Source organism: Hesperophylax consimilis, chromosome 1 (assembly GCF_061612785.1).
Source record: "Hesperophylax consimilis isolate HC1 chromosome 1, BYU_Hcon_1.0, whole genome shotgun sequence".
NCBI lineage: Eukaryota > Metazoa > Arthropoda > Insecta > Trichoptera > Limnephilidae > Hesperophylax > Hesperophylax consimilis.
Genome location: NC_142836.1, coordinates 10,490,303 through 10,511,685, shown reverse-complemented (window position 1 = coordinate 10,511,685; position 21,383 = coordinate 10,490,303). Strand labels below are relative to the sequence as shown.

Here is a 21,383-nt window from a genome sequence, read left to right as displayed (position 1 = left end):
AAATTAGATAAAATCCAGTCAAAATCTCTTCGCCTTGTTTTAGGAGCCATGAAATCTTCTCCAATCAACGCAATGCAAGTGGAATGTTGCGAACCTCCCTTACATATAAGAAGGCAATGCCTAGCAGAAAAATATGTTCAATAACATCCCATCCCTTGATTCCTATACTTCGATCCTTAAAGTATGAGGTTAATTCAAATCCCTTCTGGAAAAATCATTCCCCTTCCCCTTTTCTATGATTGCTACAACTCTTTCCTGAATTTATCTACAAACACCTATCTCAATGAATCTCTTCCCTTATGATAATGCCCCTATGAAAGCTTTACTTTATATCCGAAGGTCCATCAATTTATAGGAATAAGTAAAAAGAAACATTAAAAACTCAACTCAATTAAATAATGCAGAAGTTAACAAAATTATTGAAAACAACTGGCCAAATTACATGAAAAATTTCACAGATGGTTCCAAACTCAGTCAGGGCTCCCATTGCAGGGCCAGTGTCTGTGTTCCTCACAGAAAATAGTGTTTCCGACACAAACTTCCCAAAGAATGCTCCATTTTCTCTGTTGAATGCATAGCTATCATAGAAGCTCTTCAACTCGTCAAAACATTAAATATTAAAAACGCACTCATCCTTTCAGACTCGCTTAGCTCACTACAAAAAATAAGCGCATCCCCACTCAATTCCAGTAGCGACTCTCTAATCTGCTCTATCAGGGACCTACTGCATTCCATGTCGCTGGCTCATGCATCAGTGGTCCTAGCCTGGATTCCGGGACACCTCGGTATTACTGGAAACGACATAGCTGATTATATTGCCAAGGGAGCCACTGCTCATGGTCCGTTAAGTGATATCCCTATTCCGGTTAGAGACCATTTCCTTATTCTAAAAACTAAGTACCAACTCCAACGGTCTTCTGAATGGAAAAAATCCTCTCTGATAAAAGGTCACCAGTACTTATTAATTCAACTTCTATTCCTGTTAAGCCCTGGTTTCACAAATACAATGCAATGCCTAAAAAATATATTTCTTCCATAGCCCGAATGCAGCTGGGTCAGACTTGTTGTCTTAGCCATCTTGCCAGGTTCCACATAGTCAGTTCGCCGTACTGTGATTGTGGGTCACAGGACACTCTGGACCATAATTTTTTTGAGTATCCTAACAATGACCAATTTCCAAACTTCATGCATGAATTGGTAAAACTTAATATTGAATTCCCTACCAGTATACCCTGCCTTCTTAGTCTAAACCAGTCATACTCAACCTGCGGCCCGCCAAGCTATTTTGTGTGGCCCTCAATACATTTAATATCAGGAACATGGTTTACAAAATCTGGCATTCTATATCACGTTAATTTGAGATTAATTGCGACTTTGACGTACAGACATTGAAACCGAAGAGGATAGTCGTTGTCGTGTCAACATCAGATCTGGTATAAGAGTGTTGGTACTGCACACGCTAGATCTATCTCCAAAAAACAAAGATATGACAGACAAATATGCGCCCAAATAATTTTGCTTGTGGCAACACATACATTTTTGACAGTTCCAAAGTCAAATGCGTCACATTCACAGTGGTGCCAAAAAACGGTGGTGGTGGGTTTCATGATATTTTTTGTCATACCAGTATCAGTGTTGCCAAGGAAAAAATCTAAAAATCAAATATTGTGTGGGGAGCACTTATTTTTTTCGGGAGAATTTTTTTTGTGGGGAATTATGTTTTACAGAAATTCTCTAACAACCCCCCCCCCCATGGATTTCGAGTAATAAAAGTGGGAATCAAGCTCACGTAGAATATTTGTGGGGAATATGTTGGCAGAATTTATGCGAGTTCATTAGAATTACTGCATCTGAAATTCGGCTACATTAGGATACTTAATGTTTGAAAAACGGCAACATTAGGCCAAGATCCATTGCCAACACTGACCAGTATAGTGTTGCGGCCCGCGTAGCTTTACAAACATATGAATGTGGCCCGGAGAAGAAAAAGGTTGAGTATCATTGGTCTAAACACTCCTGAAATTTACCATTTGTTGGAAAATTTTATTTCAAAAATTGCCTTAATATCTGATATAAACCAAATTTCTTTCACTTTCATTTGTATTTCTTTTTATTTTCTTTACTTTCTATCTTCACTAATCCCAACTCTGCATATTTTGACTGTTTGAGTTAAAACACTATTCTATATTCATCTGTATATTTTTCTTGATTCATTTATTGTATTTGTTTCATATTATTTCATAGTACTGTTTAAAAAAAAATACTACTAATTTTGGAAAAATCTGTTCTTTTAAATAACAAAAAACGCTCACTACTATTGTACACAGGTTCGTATTTGTTTAAATTTTGTAATTACCTATTATTACCAGCTCTGTATTGTTTTTGTTAAGTTACATTTATGTTATATCTATGTTATGTTTATGTTGTGTTATGTTTATGGAAGGTTTATGTTTATGATTCGTTATATTTATGATACGTATGTTATGTTATGTTTATGTTATGATATGTTTATTTTATTATTTCAGACCTGGTTGTGTTACACAGAGTCATTAACAACTTAATTGATAGTCCTGCCATCGTTGCCACTATTAAATTCCATGTGCCGACTAGGAATACAAGACAAAATATAACATTCTTCTGCAATACATACACAACCAACTATCAGACACACTCACTGACCAATAGGATGCATGACCTGGGCAACAAGTATGGGGGTACTATTGATTTATTTATTGACTCCATTTATAGAATTAAGCATAATCTACACCAACACTTTGTCAAATCCTACAAATTGGAGTAGCATTGGTAAATTAGTTTTAATGTTTTGTCTTATATGTAGTGTTGTTGTAATTTCTTTTTTACTTTATGTTACTCTTAGTTTTTTTTATTATTTCTTAATATTTTCTCATCGTACTTGTTATCACAATATAACAATTGTGTATTTTGTACCTACTTTACAATGGATTACATCTATTTACTGTCAGTATCTCCTGTATAATACAGATATTCTCCTATGTACACTGCATCATGTATCACTTTTATGTAAAAGCCTTTTTAGACGTATATATAAATAAAGAAATTATGTTCATGGTATGTTTGTGTTATGTTTATCTTTGTTTTATAATCACTTTATTTTACTCCCATTTGCTGTATTTGTTTATAAGATTGCCAATTTCATAGTTGTTTTAAAAAAAAACACTACTAATTTTGGAAAAATCTCTGGTTAAATAACGAAAAACGCCCACTAATATTGTACACAGGTTACAATTTTTAGTATGGGTACCAGCTCTGTACCGTTTATGTTAAGTATGTTATGTTATGTTTATGATGTATAATCAATTATATTGTCATTTGTTGTATTTGTTAATAAGAAAAAAATGTTAATTGTGTATGGCCAAGATCACCCCTAATGGGAGAAAGCCATAATAAAGAATAATAAAAAATATATATATATACATATATATTCTTCCTGGCGACTTGATTTTGAAAGCTTGGGAAATATCATCAAAAGTACTTACCTGCCTAATTTATGAGACTTTAGTATCAACATGATTTTTTTTTTGCGAAAAAAAAGTACTTCAATTCCAAACCCCTTATACTACTTGAAATAAAATCCGTAGGCACTTAGAAATCGCCTTCAACTCAACAGAAGTAACATGGATTGACTAAATTGGCGAGTATTGTAGACAATAAATAGAGCATGTTTATTAGTAAGTTGGATGATAGGGGGGGTATTGTAGACAATAAATAGAACATGTTTATCTAGCGATATTAATATATTTTGATAATAACTTTACATAGGTAGCATTAACATTTCATTTTGAGAAAATCTCGACAGCTTTAGCGCAATATAAAATTAGTGATTTTTATAGCCAATACCTTTAAATTGTTATTAATATTAAACAGTTATTTGTACATTTCTTGCGAAACTTGGTGTTGTAGGAAGAATTCTGAGGTAATGTGGAATTATGGCAGGGTTAATTGACCAGTTCCCGGCGCAGGGACAGTCTAGTGTTACTCCTACAAACACAACACTTGTCTACTGCGGGACTCCCTCCTCCTCTCACTGACTTCCTGGCAGCTACACTTACACTCATCACTGCCCACGGCCATTCAGGGACATAAAACAGGTTTACAGTTTGTAACTCTTTTTAATAAAAACAGTAATAGAGGTCTTCAAAATTTAAAATTAACCTAAATACAACCAATTTGGTAACTCTATACGTACATTACATACAAGCGGGACAACTTCCCCAGAACGGTTACCTTTCCCTACCTAACTAAGAAGGTGGACATGATGGTGACCCAAGTAATACAAGCCCACAGCGCACCGCACAGTAGTTGGTACAAAGCTATCCCAGTATAGCCACTAGTCTGTGAGCACAGTGTCCACACACACTCTCCCCACTTGTTCTACCACAAGTAACTCCAGTTAGTTGCAAAGCATCATTAGCAGAGCTATACAAATCACATCATGCACAGACATTAAGCATATCCATTACTTAAATTATAACCATTCATTTCAGTTATCCATTCGATACAATTCAATTCAAAAACCCAAAGCCTTAAGATAATTATTATTTATTATGCTCAAACTTAAGGGGACATAGTAAGTAATAAAGTTGATATAAATATAATAATATGTAGGTATGTATATTATGTTTTATATGGCAGTATTAGTTATCGTGATAATACATCGAATATCTTGTATTTTTATATGTTTCAAATGGATATTATACATATTAATGTGCAGAACTATGAGACTGAATGAAGAAAACATTAAAATACCATCATCCATTCAAGATATTACATTCTTTGAGTGACAATAATTGTACAACAAAATTTTTGCATTCATCATTGACGGTTGACATTAATTTTAAAAACATTATGTATTTTGCAAGGTAGACAAACTTATCAATGTGAATTCATCTGTCCATAAGCCGAATCTGACTATTTTCCAGACCACAAAAAAGAGGCAGCAATCAAGAATTAATGTGACATTATCTTTGTATCCAATGTTTTTGAAGAATATAATTTGATTCCACCAGTGTAGGACTATCGAGCCAAATGGTTTTTATTATTTACACGGTGATGAATTCACAGCGATATTGTTATTTTATAACCATTTTGTATGGGAGAAACATTAACAATACTTCTTCAAAGCAAACCATTATCTATGAACATTTGTAAAAAAAATATATATATATGGTGATTCCATTCTGAATGGCGGTAGTTTGCGATTACATATACAATAATTTATGCGAGGTTTCCCATTGGGGAAGGTACATAATCCAGGAGGGTAGCGAGAACTATGGGGAGCATAAGCTACTATAGACAGAAGCAAAGAGGGAATATAAAGAGATGCAGTTTGCATGATTTATTGGCTTGTAGCCAGCAACTCTCTAAGTATGGAACTGGTTCCTCCGAATATTTTTGATCACACGCATAGTTCAAATGTTCAAAAGATTTGCGTTTTAAAAATTTCAAAAGAAGCGCGTTGGAGGCTTGAGACTTCAGACGCCCGGTCTACACAATTTATACACCTAGGATCTTTGTCAACACGGTACAGGGGGGCATCATTCGGTCAATCAAACAAATCCCTTTGACTCGATCACTTGGTCAGTGGGTCGTGATCAACTCGAGTGGTGAAAAGTGATCAAGCGACACGGGTCTAACCATAACCACTGAGAAATATTGTAGGGATAGGTCATTTAGAAACTTCATTAACCGGGACGCTGTTCGTACTTAAAATGACTTGTACCTAACATTGTAAGGATTCATAGATGACAATATTTATAAATGGGTGAAAATTTCTATAATTAAGAACACCGTACACTCATGAAACAACGAAGCTTAGTACGAGACAAATTACCGTAATTTCGTTGTGCTCAGTTTACAAAATGTCAACTTTTATTCTTAACTACAAGTTTAAGTTTGAACATAAGACTACACATTACTTATGTTACTTTGATCTTAGATCTAACAATCCTCGGTACATTTACCTTCTAAAGATCTTCTGGAAATATTCCACGTGTTTTTCCATTTCCATTTTGTAAATTTATCTATCTATCTAGAAAGGGCTTCACTGCGTGTATAATTAGCTATTGATTATTTCACCAAATACTCATAATAACAATCATTGTGTTGATAGTAGAATACACAATTAAATTAGATTAGATCCTACATACATATGTATATGTATAACAAGGCTGTGCAATGACTTTTATGTCTCAAATATTCTCACTCTATGTACAAAAGCAAAAATATTGAACAAATTCACAGTGAATCTCACCTCGCCAAACAAAATACAAAAGAATGTTTTTTACTGGCTGATTTGATAGACAAATCATACATTATAGCCTGCAACATTTATATTATATTTTTGCAGATACTTGACTTTCGTACAAACGAATTAAAAAATTGACAACCAATTGTAATTGCAAGAATAACATAAAAGAAGAAAAATAATAATAAAAATGAACATTCTTTCTTGACCAGCAAAATGCCATTATTGTTGGTAGCCATTGATGTTTAATACACTTTTTTAATATTATTTGTCACTTGAAATTAGGGCAATAGCTGCCTTAAAAAAAGCATTTAGCATAACCTGATCCACTGGTCTTTTGTATAAAAAGGCACAGTCAAATACAATTATTTTACTTTAATCTGTCACTCAAAAAGGTGCCGGCCTAACTTTTACTCGACGCATTCTGGAACGAGTTTATGGAATCTTCTATTCCCATCATTAAACAAGATATCTTTGGAATGCTATTAAAAACTTACAAATAACATACACAACAAAGTATGTTGATTAAAATTATTGTCTATCTCCGATCTCACTTTATGAGAAAAGATTTCAAAGATCAGGCTGCCAACCAAAATTAACAGAAAAAAGGAAAGCGCCAAAAGGTTTAGCAACAAGCATTGGTCTGCTCATTAGAATTTGACTCCCAAACTAATAAAAGTTTTCTTTAATCCTGTCTTGGTTACATTTTTTTAGTGTGTACTAATCAATGGCATTGTGATGAAGATTTTGCTGCTATTTATCAAGAAATTAAAATTACTAGTTAAACAACACTATTGAAGAAAAGTGCATCTTATGCTACGCATAAGTAGGACAAAATTTCCGCAACTGCTTAGTTCATTTCCCATAATTCGTGACTCGGCTCGCGGAAATTTTGTCCTGTTTATACATTCTAAGTTCCTTCACTTTCACAAACATTTGCTGTCCTCTCAATGAAATTTTTATTTATGATGCGAAAATTGATTTAGGCAAGCCCAAAACTTACTTCAATAATTCCTTCAGCAATAACTTAAAACTCTTTCTGCCGTAAGGTTATGAATTATTTTAGTGAACACTGGTGACAAAATTACAGAGAAACTGACAACACTTTACAAGTACATAATGATCAACTCAATGTTTGGAAAAGATTGTTAAGCATTAAAAAATAAACTCAGTCTCCGATTATGAATCATGTTGTTGTTTGTTTTGGCATGCGCACATTCAAGAATTCAAGGCACATAATATTATGCAAAGACAGTTATTTCCCTTACTAACAACGCTGTGCTTCTTGAGCGTGCCATCTGTGATGATGATGAAGTATCATGGCTGGGTATATGTGTAACGGATAAATGCCGATTGATCTATGGACAAGATACAATGTGAAGTTATCTTTAACAGATGCAGATATACAGATAGTTGTCATATTAGTAAGGGAACACTATACAGACAGCATTAGTTACAGATTCATTTACTCTCTTTACAATTAGTACAAATTAACTATATTATCGACATTCATACAAACAGATATTTTTGGTGTTTCATACAAGTGTAAAGATGGGTACTAGATATTATATTATATTATACATAATACTCTTCACATGGGGAATTCCTTATAGGCGCAACATTTGGTTACTGCCGTATATGTATTATATTTAAAGTTACTTTTGATAACTAGTGCATATTTCCTGCGTTACAGTGACACTCACCGTTACATAAAAATGCTTTTGTTCTCTTACAATCGATATAATCTATTTTACTTCTGAATGCTAATAGTAGTTTTCAATCTTAGAAAAATATATCTATAGTGTTTTATGTGTCTACAAGCTGCTATGGCGGCCATCCTTTCTAGCCCAATACTATAGACTTTCTTTATAAACTCACTTGGATATATCTCTGTCTGCAACCTGAGTTTCCTAGCTGAATGTTCACTTGAGGATGTAACACAGTACAAACAATTGTAGGCCTGTGTATTTGAGAGAACATACAAATAATAGGAAAAGTTTTATGACCTAACATCAAATTTACATTGATTGGGTAGCACCATTATTAACATGTAACACTTTATAATGTATGTATTATAATACATGGACGTTATCTGCACTTAACAAGATAAGGCTGGACAAGCCATGGCAGAGTTCAACAATCCGTCAGTTGGTTGGTCAGTTGGTCAGTTGGTCTGTCAGTCTGTCGGTCTGTCGGTCTGTCGGTCTGTCGGTCTGTCGGTCTGTCGGTCTGTTCCATCAGGGTCTGTGATGCCGGTGTACAGGGTCTAGTGTAGCCCCTACACCACTGCAGACCCGCCACTTACCACCTTCTCACCACTACCTACACTACTCTCTCCCTTCACACTATACTCCACTAGCTCCACTACACTCTCCTAACCAACTAGGCTAGTTTTACTTAGTACAGTATGAGGAATATATTACACATAAACTTTGTAATCAATCGATAACAAGATATACACTTACACAACAAAGGAACATGAAAAAGACTAAAAATGGATATTTACCGCATCACGAGGAATAAAGTACACACATTCACTCCACATACTCAATATTAATCTAAATAAAAACAATTATTACAAATATTGTTATTTAGTGGAAATGAGTGTTTTAACTGAAGCGAGACTAAGTACAACAATAAGTGTAAGGTGTTGGTTGGGTTGGTTGATTGTTTGACTTGGCAGTATTTAGTATTAGTTCACTCGGGTTCAGACGTGTTGGACATGTTCAAGTGCGACAGTGCGACATCAATAACAATAACAACAATGTCTCGTAGACACTAATATTTGGAATACAGCCATAATCTTAAGCTTGTTAAGTTTAGCTAATAAAGATTCCTTATGTTGGCACAGAAATGGTTTGGCATGAATGGCCAGACGCCATGGCGCATACAATGCCCTACCCAAACATTACTCGCTAACTACAACACTAACCTACAACAAACTAATCTAGCATACTGGAAAGATACACACTTAACCTTTGCATGTCCATTAAAACTATATTCTTGACCAGAACAGTACATACATCACTAACCCAAGTTCTGCAGCCAACAAACAGTACCCGGTACCCGATACCCGATACCCGATACCCGATACCCGATACCCGATACCCGGGTACCAGCCAGAGGGCTTCAATTTAACAACATATCGTGGGGTGCCCTCGCTACTTCGCTATTTGCGGCTTTTCTACTCCTTTTTACGGAATTTTATATACAAATGTAGTATGTATTTTGTAAACAATTAAAATATATATTTTATAATGGATACATACAATTTAGCAAAAAATGATACTATGGTACAAATTCAATAATAAAATATGGTATCTTTTGTACATTCATAAAAAATATTGCCGTATGTGAATGATTATGTGCTGTTTGAACTAAATGTGATTGAAGAACTACTATGTACAGATTTTAGAGAAAAGTGGTTGTTTATCAATATAAGCGCTGAATAAATCTAGAGTCACCCCCGGGATCCAATAACCAAATGAAAGCTGGCAATTACATACATACAATAAGGTTAGTACAACCAGTATGCACGCTTTTGTACACTTTTGCTATCTAAGCCAAAAACACCTTACCCTGGCTTCCTTAATGTAAAACTGAAGCAGGAAAAGGCAGAGTATTAAAGTTTCAGAGAGAATTACCAGTGTTGTTTTCCTGTCAACGGTCCGATGAAAAAATAAACCTAGTCAATCACATTTAGCCTCAAATTCGGCAAAGAATCAATATGTATGTATTGTAATACATTAAATAAAATTTGCTTCTGACGTAATCGCTCTCGGAGCAATCTCCATCATTTGAAAGTGAACACATTCTGGTTGGTGATTCATTTGCCCGCTGCACACTACCGCCGTTTATTTTTCTTGAAACTCTAAAGGTACTACTAATAATTACAGGGTGGATAAAACTTCCGCAGTGCAGATTCTTGTTGAACATCACTAAAATGAAAGAACTTTTAATAACAGAAGAATGACATTTTTTCTTAATAAAAACATATTCTAAATGTAGTGAGAAATCAATATGATACGCAGTACGCACCCAGTATTGAATAAAACTCAGGTGCCAATTGTATTGTACGGTAAAAAAGTCAAATTGTCAATAAGAAGTGCAATAAGAATAAGACACATGTAAATACTGGCTTAATTGGGAATAAGATTGCACTTGATTTTTTGTTAAAAATCCCCTAGTCCTTCAAACTAACTCGACATGAAAATGTTTGTTGTTTGTCAAATTAGTTTTTGTTAGTTTGTTATGAAATCAAACAATATGATAAAACATAATATTATCATCAGATTAGTAGTACATGAGAAAACATATATTTCATCTTTAGTACGGTTGGGGTAAAGTTCATATTCTTCCCAATGAAAGATCTGTCTTACAAGAACACATAGACAAGTGGTATTAATGGTTGTTTGATTGCGGGATGACAATGTTCATTTGTTTTTTTCTCTTCCATTCGTCTCATAATATGTTCATTTCATTAAATGATATGCTTATATAAAATTGTGATATTAATATTTATGATTCTGTTAAACACGAGTATCATTAAAAATAATCCTATTAGCTTAATAACAAAAATGTATTTTTTAAATTAAAATTATATAACAATTCTAAAAGTAGCAAAAACACATTATTTCCACTTAGCCACAAATCAAAAAATAACCTTTGCTTTTAAGAAAATTAAAACAGGTATAAAATATAGTCTGATGGAATATAAAAAATTATGAAAATTAATACCCATCAATTAAAAAAATTTCTCCAGTATCACATTTGAAAACAATGAAGATAGATTTGTATCACTTTAAAAACACTGAATTTCTTTTTAAATTGTAATATTGAGAATTTAGATATAATTAATTGCAGGGAACATGCAGTCTTAATACAAACATTCTAAATATTCAACTGAGCTGTATAATATTCAAAACATTAACTTTTTTGTATGATTTGAGATTTTCACGGCCAAAAGTATTATGGTGATTTATTTTTGGGGTATTATGCCATGTTGCGCTACCTCCTTCTTTAGCGAACGTTTCAGACATTATTACTGTGTCCATCATCAGAGCAGATGTGTAAAGAATGTGGTGAAGTGTGTGCTTACGTATGTAGATGTCATACCATGTCGCCAACTCCATTCGACGGCCGGCGTGGTCTAGTGGTATACGCTTTTGACTACAGATCCGAAGGTCGCGGGTTCGAACCCGGCGTGCGCAAATAAATTTTATTTGATTAATTTGTGTTATTTCACAATTAATTAATTAAAAATTAAAAATAATATACATATAGTATATTTGCGGCACATTCCAGTGTGGAAGATACTCTCAGTATCGCCCTGGTGTAAGACCACCATTCAGAATTGAAACGTTGCTTGAAATGGCTTTAGCCGTGTTTGGTGACCAGATCTGAATAGCCAGGTACTTCCCCACCTTCCTCTTCCCCATCTCCCTCCCCTCCCCAATACCCTCAGCCTCACAACATACCCCAATTGGGGATGCCATAGTCTCACTGGCTCCAGACGGGAGCAGTTGGGACTCTTGTGCGGTAATTCTGTAAAAAAAAAAAAAAAAAAAAAAATCTTCTAAGAGCTGGTGATACATTATTATACTAAACGCAAAAAACCATCTTAGAGGATTGGAGTTGGCAACACTGTATCACAACTACATACATAAGCTCACACTTCACCATATTGCTTACACATCTGCCCTGATGATGGACACTATAATGCTGTCCGAAACGTTGGCTAAAGAAGGAGGTAATGCAACACGGCATAACACCCAAAAAAATAAATCACTATAATTATCTTTTTGAGATTATTGAAAGTTGTCACTGTTTACTGAGTACAAACGAGGAAAACTTTCTTGTTATTTAAAATATTTATACAAATTTCATGAATGATTCAAAGAATGGTGAACTGACCAGAAAGACTGTGTATATTTTCACTGGACGGTGGATACTCTGAGTGTTGGGAATGCACGGTTTCAACTTGCATTCCCAACACTCAGAGGACGGTGGATACTCTGAGTGTTGGGAATGCACGGTTTCAACTTGCATTCCCAACACTCCGAGGACGGTGGATACTCTGAGTGTTGGGAATGCACGGTTTCAACTTGCATTCCCAACACCCAGAGGACGGTGGATACTCTGAGTGTTGGGAATGCACGGTTTCAACTTGCATTCCCAACACTCCGAGGACGGTGGATACTCTGAGTGTTGGGAATGCACGGTTTCAACTTTCAACTACTAAAAAAAAAACTGACAACTTCAATCACAAAAAGAATCTAATCATTTTTTTACTTTACATATTTTGGTTTTCATAGTACATCATTTTCATACATCTCAAAATATATTTGTAAATCTGTAAGCTGTACAATGTATTAATTATTGGAAAGCATGTGAAAGATATTACTTTATATAATAATACAGCAAAATATGTAGGTGTAAAAGCTGCAAAAATTATATAAAAACTTGCGTAAACGTGGATTGTACAATACAAACATATGTATTTAAAAAATCTAATTTTTTAGAAAGCACCATTTGCTATTTAGACAAAGGTTTCAATTTCACATCTAGTCACTCGATAGATTCAATCCATTACCAACATGAAGAACTTCATTTTGGGGGATCAAATAATCATAGAAACTACCACTCGGAATGTTACTGTAAATGTACTGTTCAAGAAACATTGAGAATGTTTGCAAGGTTTTATTTAGACAGGGATTGATTTTACCTACTTATTGTCATGATGTTAAAAGATTACTTGCATTATTGGTTGCTAGTTTCCTTTGAAGCCATTTGCAGTCTCCATCTTTGGGAATTATTTATAAATCACAAATTATAGTAATCATTTTTATTAATTCAAAATGATTGGCAATAGCGCAGGCCTTTTAAACGGGATTAAGTTTAATATGAAATAATTGTAAACCATTCATAGAAATTAAGGGGAAACACATTTCAGAATTCCGTCACAGATTATGCCAAGAATTCATTTAACTAACACAACATAGGTAATAACAATAAACTGTTGGCTATCAAGTAGTATCTTTAAAAAAATGGCAATAATTTGATAGGAAGTTTTAAAAAATAATTATTTTAGATAATGAAAAAATAAATTTAAAAAAAACAATAATTACAAATATAATCTCTACGAAAGTCGCTTGAAGGTAAAATAAGACTATCAAAATCGTAAAATGTATAACAAATAAATAACAAATTAAAAATCTGATCTTTCACACCAGCAACTTAGTGAAATAATAAAAGTAGGCGCAACCAACATACCGTTGGACTCAACATCTTCAGTCTTAGAAGGTCTCGCTTCCAGCTAACTTACAACTTACTTTCACGCAGAACAGTGATTTTACTTTCATACAAACTCATGCACACATGCACAGACATGGATACACACAAACGCATAACAGCATCCCCTTTCTACCCATTACTACTGGATATTAACAAAGAATAACATAAACAAATAATTTGCTTTGAAAGTGATACAAACACAAGAAATAAAGCCTCTAAATGAATAAATTACTATTTGAAGACCTAGTTTTCTCGTATATAACACATTTGTTAATATCACAATGTTATTTATAACAACATTCGATGCATAAATATATAATCAGTCTATTATTAAAAGAGACTACCAGGAAAATAATATTTGGTAAATTGGCGACATTAATCGAGGATTTAAGAGGCTTGTTGATACAAACTACAAAATGTAAACACACTGTTAATGATAATTAATGCTCCATACAAAAAACCATTAGAATTACAGATATTAAAAATTAACTTAAAATAATGAACACTTTGTGTGAAATAATCTTATTAGGTAAACATTACATTCTGTGTGGGTCGCAACTTACATACTACTTACCTTCTGACCAAAACATGGAACACTAGTCTAACGCAATCATTTCTTCCTTCACACCAAAATAACAAACAGTCTCTAAGCAAAGCAAACAAACTGACGGAAAGTGTAATAATTGCCAGTGATGTACAAGTAACAAAATGGTAAGTCATAATACATTTGGCGGAAGACACTCTCACTGTATTACGGTTACGTTACAAGCACTAGTGACCTATACTCACAGTACAAAACTAATATTTACCAATACATAATATAAACACCCCAAAGTTCCTCATTATTGTAGTTCTTTCTAACAATCAAAGAACTCGCAATATTCTCCTCCCACATTAAGACAAGTGTCTTTATACAGTCAATTAATTTTTACTCTTAGCAACCGAATTTTTAGAGTTCTTGAGTTCTTCACTTTTAGTGAAGTCAATTTCGGCATAGGTGAAGGCGGGGGTCATGGAGTGGGGGGTGATGGGCGGGCGGGGGCTGCGCTCAGCCGGAGGGTCGTGCTCCAGGCTGGCGTAGTGCAGGCGAGCCTCTCTCTCCCCAGCCACTGAGTTGGGCCGAGAGCCTCCAGGAGTGCCCCCCACCTCGCTACTCACAGAGGAGGGCCGGGAGCGCACCACCCCTACCCCACTGGCAGCCCCTACCCCTGCAGCCGCACCCTCACTGTTCACACTGGGAGGTCGACTGCTAGAGCCGTTACCCTTCTTACACTTGTTGGTATTCACTGAACTAGGACGAGACGAGGTCAGCTTCTGAAGTTGTCCATTCTGGGCCGCAATCAGGGTTTCGTAATCCTCAGTGCAATCTTTATTCCCCTTACATTTGTTATCAAAATGTGTTCCGGCGAGCTGACGATTCAACACTGACTCTATAGGCTTGGGAGAGCCAGACTTGGTGCTTCTAGGCTCGCACATATCTCCCGCAGTAATGGGCTTAAAATTGGCCATGATAGGCTGAGTTTGACTTATGACTAATATAGGCTTCTTCACAGTCTGGACCTGGTTGATATTAGTGATGTTGATATTAGATTTTGTCAAAGGATTGGCCATCAAAGTTTTATTAGCCAAGGGATTAGAAGATAAAATACCCTGGTTCTCTTTTGAATTAGCATCTGTGTTTCTAATAAGACCGGCGTTGGTAGAAAAGGCTGGCATAGATATCTTTCTCACCGTGATGGATTGACTACCATTGGGCGGTTTGGCGGTAGAGAATGATAAGTCAAGGAGAGTTTGGTTGGAATGAGAGAATCCCATTGGATGATGAGTGGAGGATTCATCAACAGACCTTTGTTGTATCAGATGTTTTGATTTACTAATTGTTGCATCTGGATTCAAGCTTATATAATCAAAATCAGGAGCCAATGCCGAACCCTGAACCTTGGTCGCTTTATTGATAAGCTGCTTAATGCTCTTGTCAACTGAAGACTTGGTTGCAGATTCATTGATCTCCCTTACTGTTGACAGTCTCCCAGGAACCATCTCCATATAAGCTGATACCGGCTCTAAAGAGTTGGCAATAGTTCTTTCAATAGAGTTAGTTTCTGACCCAGAATTTTCAATGTTGGAAAGGTGAGACAATCTAAGGGTTCCACTACTTGCATCCACTGGACACTTTCTTCCCGGCATGATCTCTGAAACAGCCAAAGGTGCCTTGGGGGTGAAGGGCTTCATAGGGGAACTGGGACTATTTAGGCTGAATGAGAATATTGTCTGAGACTGATTACCAACAGGCGTAACCAATTCCTTGGAGTTTCTTCTAGTATGTTTTTTGGTTCTCTTGAGACTGGAGAATGGGCTGGGGGTCACAGGGGTCACGGGGGAGATGCCCGGAGAAACCTTGGGTGGTGTTCCTTTGTGTGCCTTAACCTCAGATTTCTCACCTTCTTTCATTAAAGTGGCTATATTAAATATCGGACTAGCGCTCAAGGAAGCTTGAGATTTGGAGTCCTTGGGGTTATTACAATTAATTGTTATCGGAAGGGAAGATATTCGATGGCGGTTGTGTAATTTGAGACCCTTAGCATTGCTCCAAGACATCTCCACATACCCATCTGGCGTGGAGGTCCGAGGGGCGACTATGTGTATCGATTCCATCGCAGATGTTATATCGGAAGTCTGCAAGGGAGGTGACATAGTAATGGAAACTTTTCTAACCATTTCAGGAATTATCTTGGTGGTGGAGTTTGCTGGACACAGTGGCTCTGAAGGCTTCATTTCTACATAGCCAGCAGATACATTTCCTGGTGACATGTCCATGTACCCCTCGGTGTCAGGACACTTCTTCACAATGGGGCTAGGCTGGGGCACAGACAGGGTCAACTGACTGCTCCTGGAAGCACTCTGCAAGGGAGGGGGGGGAGGGGGCATGTCCGTCTTTGCCGGAGGAGATTGTGTCCGATTTGTGAAATCCATTTCCATCAGGTCATCCAAGGGCTCCGCAGAGCTGTGGGTAGAGTTGTAGGCGTGGCGGGAAGGTGTCCCAACAGTCCCTGCTAATATTGGGGCGCTAGACGATTTGCTGTTTTGGTGTGATGCTCCCGTTAGATGCTGCATGTGACAGTGAGGTGGAGTGCCGTGGTTAAGTATTCTGTTGTCCTTGTATGTTTTGGATCTGCTGCCAACAGAAAAAGCTCTCTTTCTTGCAGAATCAGAAGCCATATGAGATTCTGGTCGATTGATAATTTTCTTTATATGCTCAGGCCTAGAACCAACACTATAGGCTCTAGCAGGTCTATTCTCCTCATCCTCCTCGGATGGGGTGAAATAAGAGGCAACCTTCTCAAGGTGGAATTCAGAAAAGCGAAGATCAGTGGAGGGAGTCCCGCTGGTCACAGAGCAGGTAGAAGCAGCTGGAGACATAGCGTGAGTTGTTCCTTCCTTGGAAGGTTCCATATCCACATAGCCGCCATCATCAGTTTTGGTGACCATTGAATTGTCTGGTGCCTCCTCTGCCAGAGATGATGTCCTCGAATGGTTTGAGGAATTGCAACCAGCGCGGGAATGCATCCTATAATAAGTCAAATGAACAGGAAATTAAAAACAACTCTCTCTCAAAAGAAATAGAATTAAAAGAAACATAACATCTTGAAAAGTGACAAAAAAATTTACAATAAGGAGTTCCAGTAATTTTTTTATTAATATTCTTCTTCTAACTTAAATACTGGTATTTTTTTAAATTTAAATGTCCTTTTCATAGTTTTAATTTTTCGTCCGCAAAATGATCGAAATCTGGTGACATCATAAGTACCTCAGTTTTGTCGGTTAACATTAAGGCCATTCCCACATAGATCTATCGAAATCAAAAATTCCGAAATAAATTATTAGCAGTAATTTAAGATTAATAATAGATTTCCTAGTAGCTCACTGCACTTGCCTTGATTTTATGGTATTATGAACCTTAAAAATATATTTTATTAGCTTGTAAGGAAATGATGCTACTTGCTAATATTATTCTAGCTTGTAGTTTTGTCACTTTCAAATACAATAGAACCTCTTTAATTCGTAATCCACGAGACATCAAAAATTAAATTTCGAATTACGTGGAAAATTTCTTTTTAAAAAGACGCCGAAAATCGAGTTCCTCGGCCGCACCTTCAAATTCGGGTAGTATCTTTGTAGTAAATTCGTAATAATACGAATTATTCCCGTGTAAATCGAATTTTCGTAGCCAATTACCGCCGCGGTTTGGTTATTCAAAGTACATTCGTAGAAAATACCACACATTTCCGATAAATAAAATTTTCGCAGCTGATTACCGTAGCGGCCGGCCCTTTAAATTCGGATATGCGACATAAATTCGTAAAAATACGATATATTTCGTCGTAAATCGAGATTTCGTGGCCGATTACCATCGCAGCTGGCCTTTTAAATTCATATAATAGCGTTTGATAAGGTTTGCCATAAAATTCTTGTTAACAAACTGGCGAAAATTGGCATAACCGGTAACGTACTATCCATATGGCACGAACCAAACATGCCATATGAACGTTTTTTCATATGGCACGTTTGGTAATAAAACCAAAAATTACCATCTCACGCCGGATCATTTTTAGTTTGGTAAAATCAGCCATTTTAAGTGATAACAAGTCAAGTTTTTCACTGTTCCGACCTTACATGGTAAGGAGTATTAATATAAGGAGTAAACAAGTTTATTACCGTTTTTTATTTTTATCTTTAGATTAAACAGACAAAATAAAATTTTTAAGGAAATTAACAATAATATCGCCTTTCCGCGTATAAACACGTAACCATTCACACATTGTCAAATCAAAGATATTCTTTCTATGTGTTGTGTTGTAAAGTTTCAAATAATTATATTATTTTTCTCTTTGTAGATCAATACATGATTTATCCATAGCAGCCGGAAAAAATACTCCAAACAAGGTATGCTTCGAGCAAAAAATGAATTTGAGTGCGTTGGAGTCACGGGGGTTGGGGGGGGGGCTGGACTTTTTCATCATAATATTATTTTTTTTTAACTTTTTTATTTAGGAAAAAATACAGCAAAAACACCAACATACGATAGAACCAAATGAGCCTACTGTAAATATTGCACACAAAGGACCAAACTTGGAAGATTTAGACCACGAGGATATTCTTATTGGTTCATCAGCCACTACGTTTGACTTCAAATATCTCGCATTTACTATTCGTCACCTCATTTGGATAGGGTTCTAACTTCACTTAACTTGTTCTGAGATATGAGGTGTCAAAGTTTGAAAAGACGATTTCTCATAGCCTATTTACCTATATTCATGATATATCGGAACACTTGTTACATGCACCTGCTTTAGCCTTCATGAAGTATATTGTCGAAAGGCGAGAATTTTTATGATTTCTATGACGCGTGTTCCCAACATCGTGATAATAGGTTTGTATTTTACTAAAATTTTATTATTTAATAATAATCTCAAAATCAGATTGAATAACATGGTAATCAGTTTTTATATCTATATTGTTTAGGAGCAAAAAAACAGCAATTCTTTGGCGAAATTACCGAAGACCGAAGACCGAAGACCGAAGACCGAAGACCAACGATGGAGCCGTGAAGAAGAGGTGATAGAAGAAAGCGATGACATTTGCATAGAAGGGCAGAGAGTAGTACAATTTGATTATTTTTTTAAACAACTCCAATGTATTAGTCAACATGATTCCCTTTTTAACTTTAAGCCTAGATAACTAATCGCTCGTCGAGGCGACGATGCGCTACTTGGCGAAATTCGAAATCACCAACTTGCCCCCGCTCCCCGACTTTAACTCTTTCACTACCTTCCTAATTTGAGTAAACAGTGCAGCATGTGACGCGATTGCGGCCACACGTATACTAGGACGTGCCCCATGACCGTCTCGTCGTCCGCTGGACGAAATTTTAGTTATAATAACAATTTTTATTTTTAAGGTACGTACATTCGGTTCCGTGATAACTCAACACAGTGACAATTCAACACACTTTTAAAAAGTGATATAAAGTCATTAGAAACGATGAAAAATTTTTTTTTTTAACCTAACCTACATAACCCAGTTAATAAAGTTTTTGTTTCATCACTTTCCATGACTATATAACTTTTTAAAGATGTGATGAATTATCATTGTGATGATTTATCCGGTTACCCTTACATTCATATATTCTTATATTCATTGTTAATGTTGGCGAATTTTCTACAATAGAAGCTCCGGTTCCATCTACGTCAAACATGCGTAAAATTCGCTACCTGTGTACATCCAACGCCCGGAGGATGACCAAACAATGATATACAACAACGACAAATCAATGACAGACGTCAAGTATAATTTTGCTCCATATAAAATAGTGGAATAAAGCGCAAAAGTTTAATGTAAACATTATATAACTTGTGTATCTGTGCATCATAGTGCGGCGGAAATTCTGGAACTAATTTTATCAACAAATTGATGTGCTGCGTATGAAGACTGCAACTTCTGGTAATCGTGACACTACGATATTGTGAGAAAACTAGGTGTTAAATGTGATATCTGTGAAATCCCAAGTAAAAAATAAAATCCAATAACAACCATCGTCTAAATAAAGTGCACAAAAGTTTTAAAAAATTAACACATTTTAGTGCAAATCGCTGCAACACTGTGTCATTTTGCAATAAATAATTACCAATTATTAAGGTTAAGTTGTCAAATCATTGACATCAACAACACCATAGGAAACGAAAGATTACTGTGATAAAAACAACTAAACTTAAACTAAAGTTAAATAAAAGTATAATAACTTGCTAAAACAATAAATAATTACCAATTATTAAGCTTAATCTTGAAATAATACTACTCTTAATATATAAACAAAAGAACTGCAGTGACATCTATTGACACTTACTCAAAGCTAACATTGATAATAATAATACATACAGTTATAATTCGCCAAACTGCACATCGGGGCCGTGGTTCTGTGGTCTAACGCGACGACCGCTCTCTTTTAATTAGGCTACCTCGGTTCGATCCTCAGACTGGCAAAATCTTTTTTTATTTTTAAATTATAAAATTACATATTACAAATCACGTCTCTAAATTAAAAAAAATTACACAATGAGTAGACAAAGAAAGCCAGCGACATCTAGCGACGCAGAGGAACTTGACGCACATACAAATAAGACCCAAAATAGCTCGAAACAGAAGATCAAAGACTCCCATCAGAGTGCAAGTTCAAATGACATATACAAATCTAGTGAAGACAATATAACCCTTTATGAGCGTCTTACAAAACACTTCGATAGTAAAATCACAGAAATTAAAAAAATGTTTACAGATGAAATCAATGATCTAAAGAGAAGCAGTGATTTCATTTGCAATCAGTTCTTCATCTGCTGTCGAAGTTTAAAATAATGGAAGATCTACAAAAGGAATCTAAATTCTTGCGAGAAGAAAATGAAAACAAAAGAATTAGAATCTCTTCTCTGGAATGCCGTGTCGCAGAATTAGAGCAAGAAAAACTCTCTGATAGCTTAGAGATGGCGGGCGTACAGTTGCAGCCGGGTGAACCACCTGACATTTTAACATCAAATTTGATCGTTCTAAAAGTTTTTACTACTCAAATTATTTCAATTATTTTACCAGAAAATTATCTTGTTGTAATTGTTTTTATTGCCCACATTATTTTAAAGATTTATCATCAAATTTTATTTTTTTTTTTTTTTAAACTTCCGATTTAGTTGTCCGGGTTAAATCTTCCCCAAAGGAAAAACTTAACCCTTCCACTCACTTTTCCACAAATGATCAT

At 35.5% G+C, this 21,383-nt stretch overlaps 1 protein-coding gene across 5 annotated transcripts in view; it reads right to left on the bottom strand.

Annotated features, from left to right (window-relative positions):
- Nucleotides 1-3,668: 3,668 nt before the first annotated feature.
- The window catches only part of chico (insulin receptor substrate 1 chico), a 55,630-nt gene continuing 37,915 nt past the window's right edge, over nucleotides 3,669-21,383 (bottom strand). For all 5 annotated transcript variants that reach the window (XM_089647909.1, XM_089648157.1, XM_089648068.1 and 2 more), the window contains one exon: nucleotides 3,669-17,147. In XM_089647909.1, coding sequence (XP_089504035.1) covers nucleotides 14,501-17,147 — 2,647 coding nt within the window. In that variant the 3' untranslated portion in view covers nucleotides 3,669-14,500. The remainder of the gene's footprint in view (nucleotides 17,148-21,383) is intronic.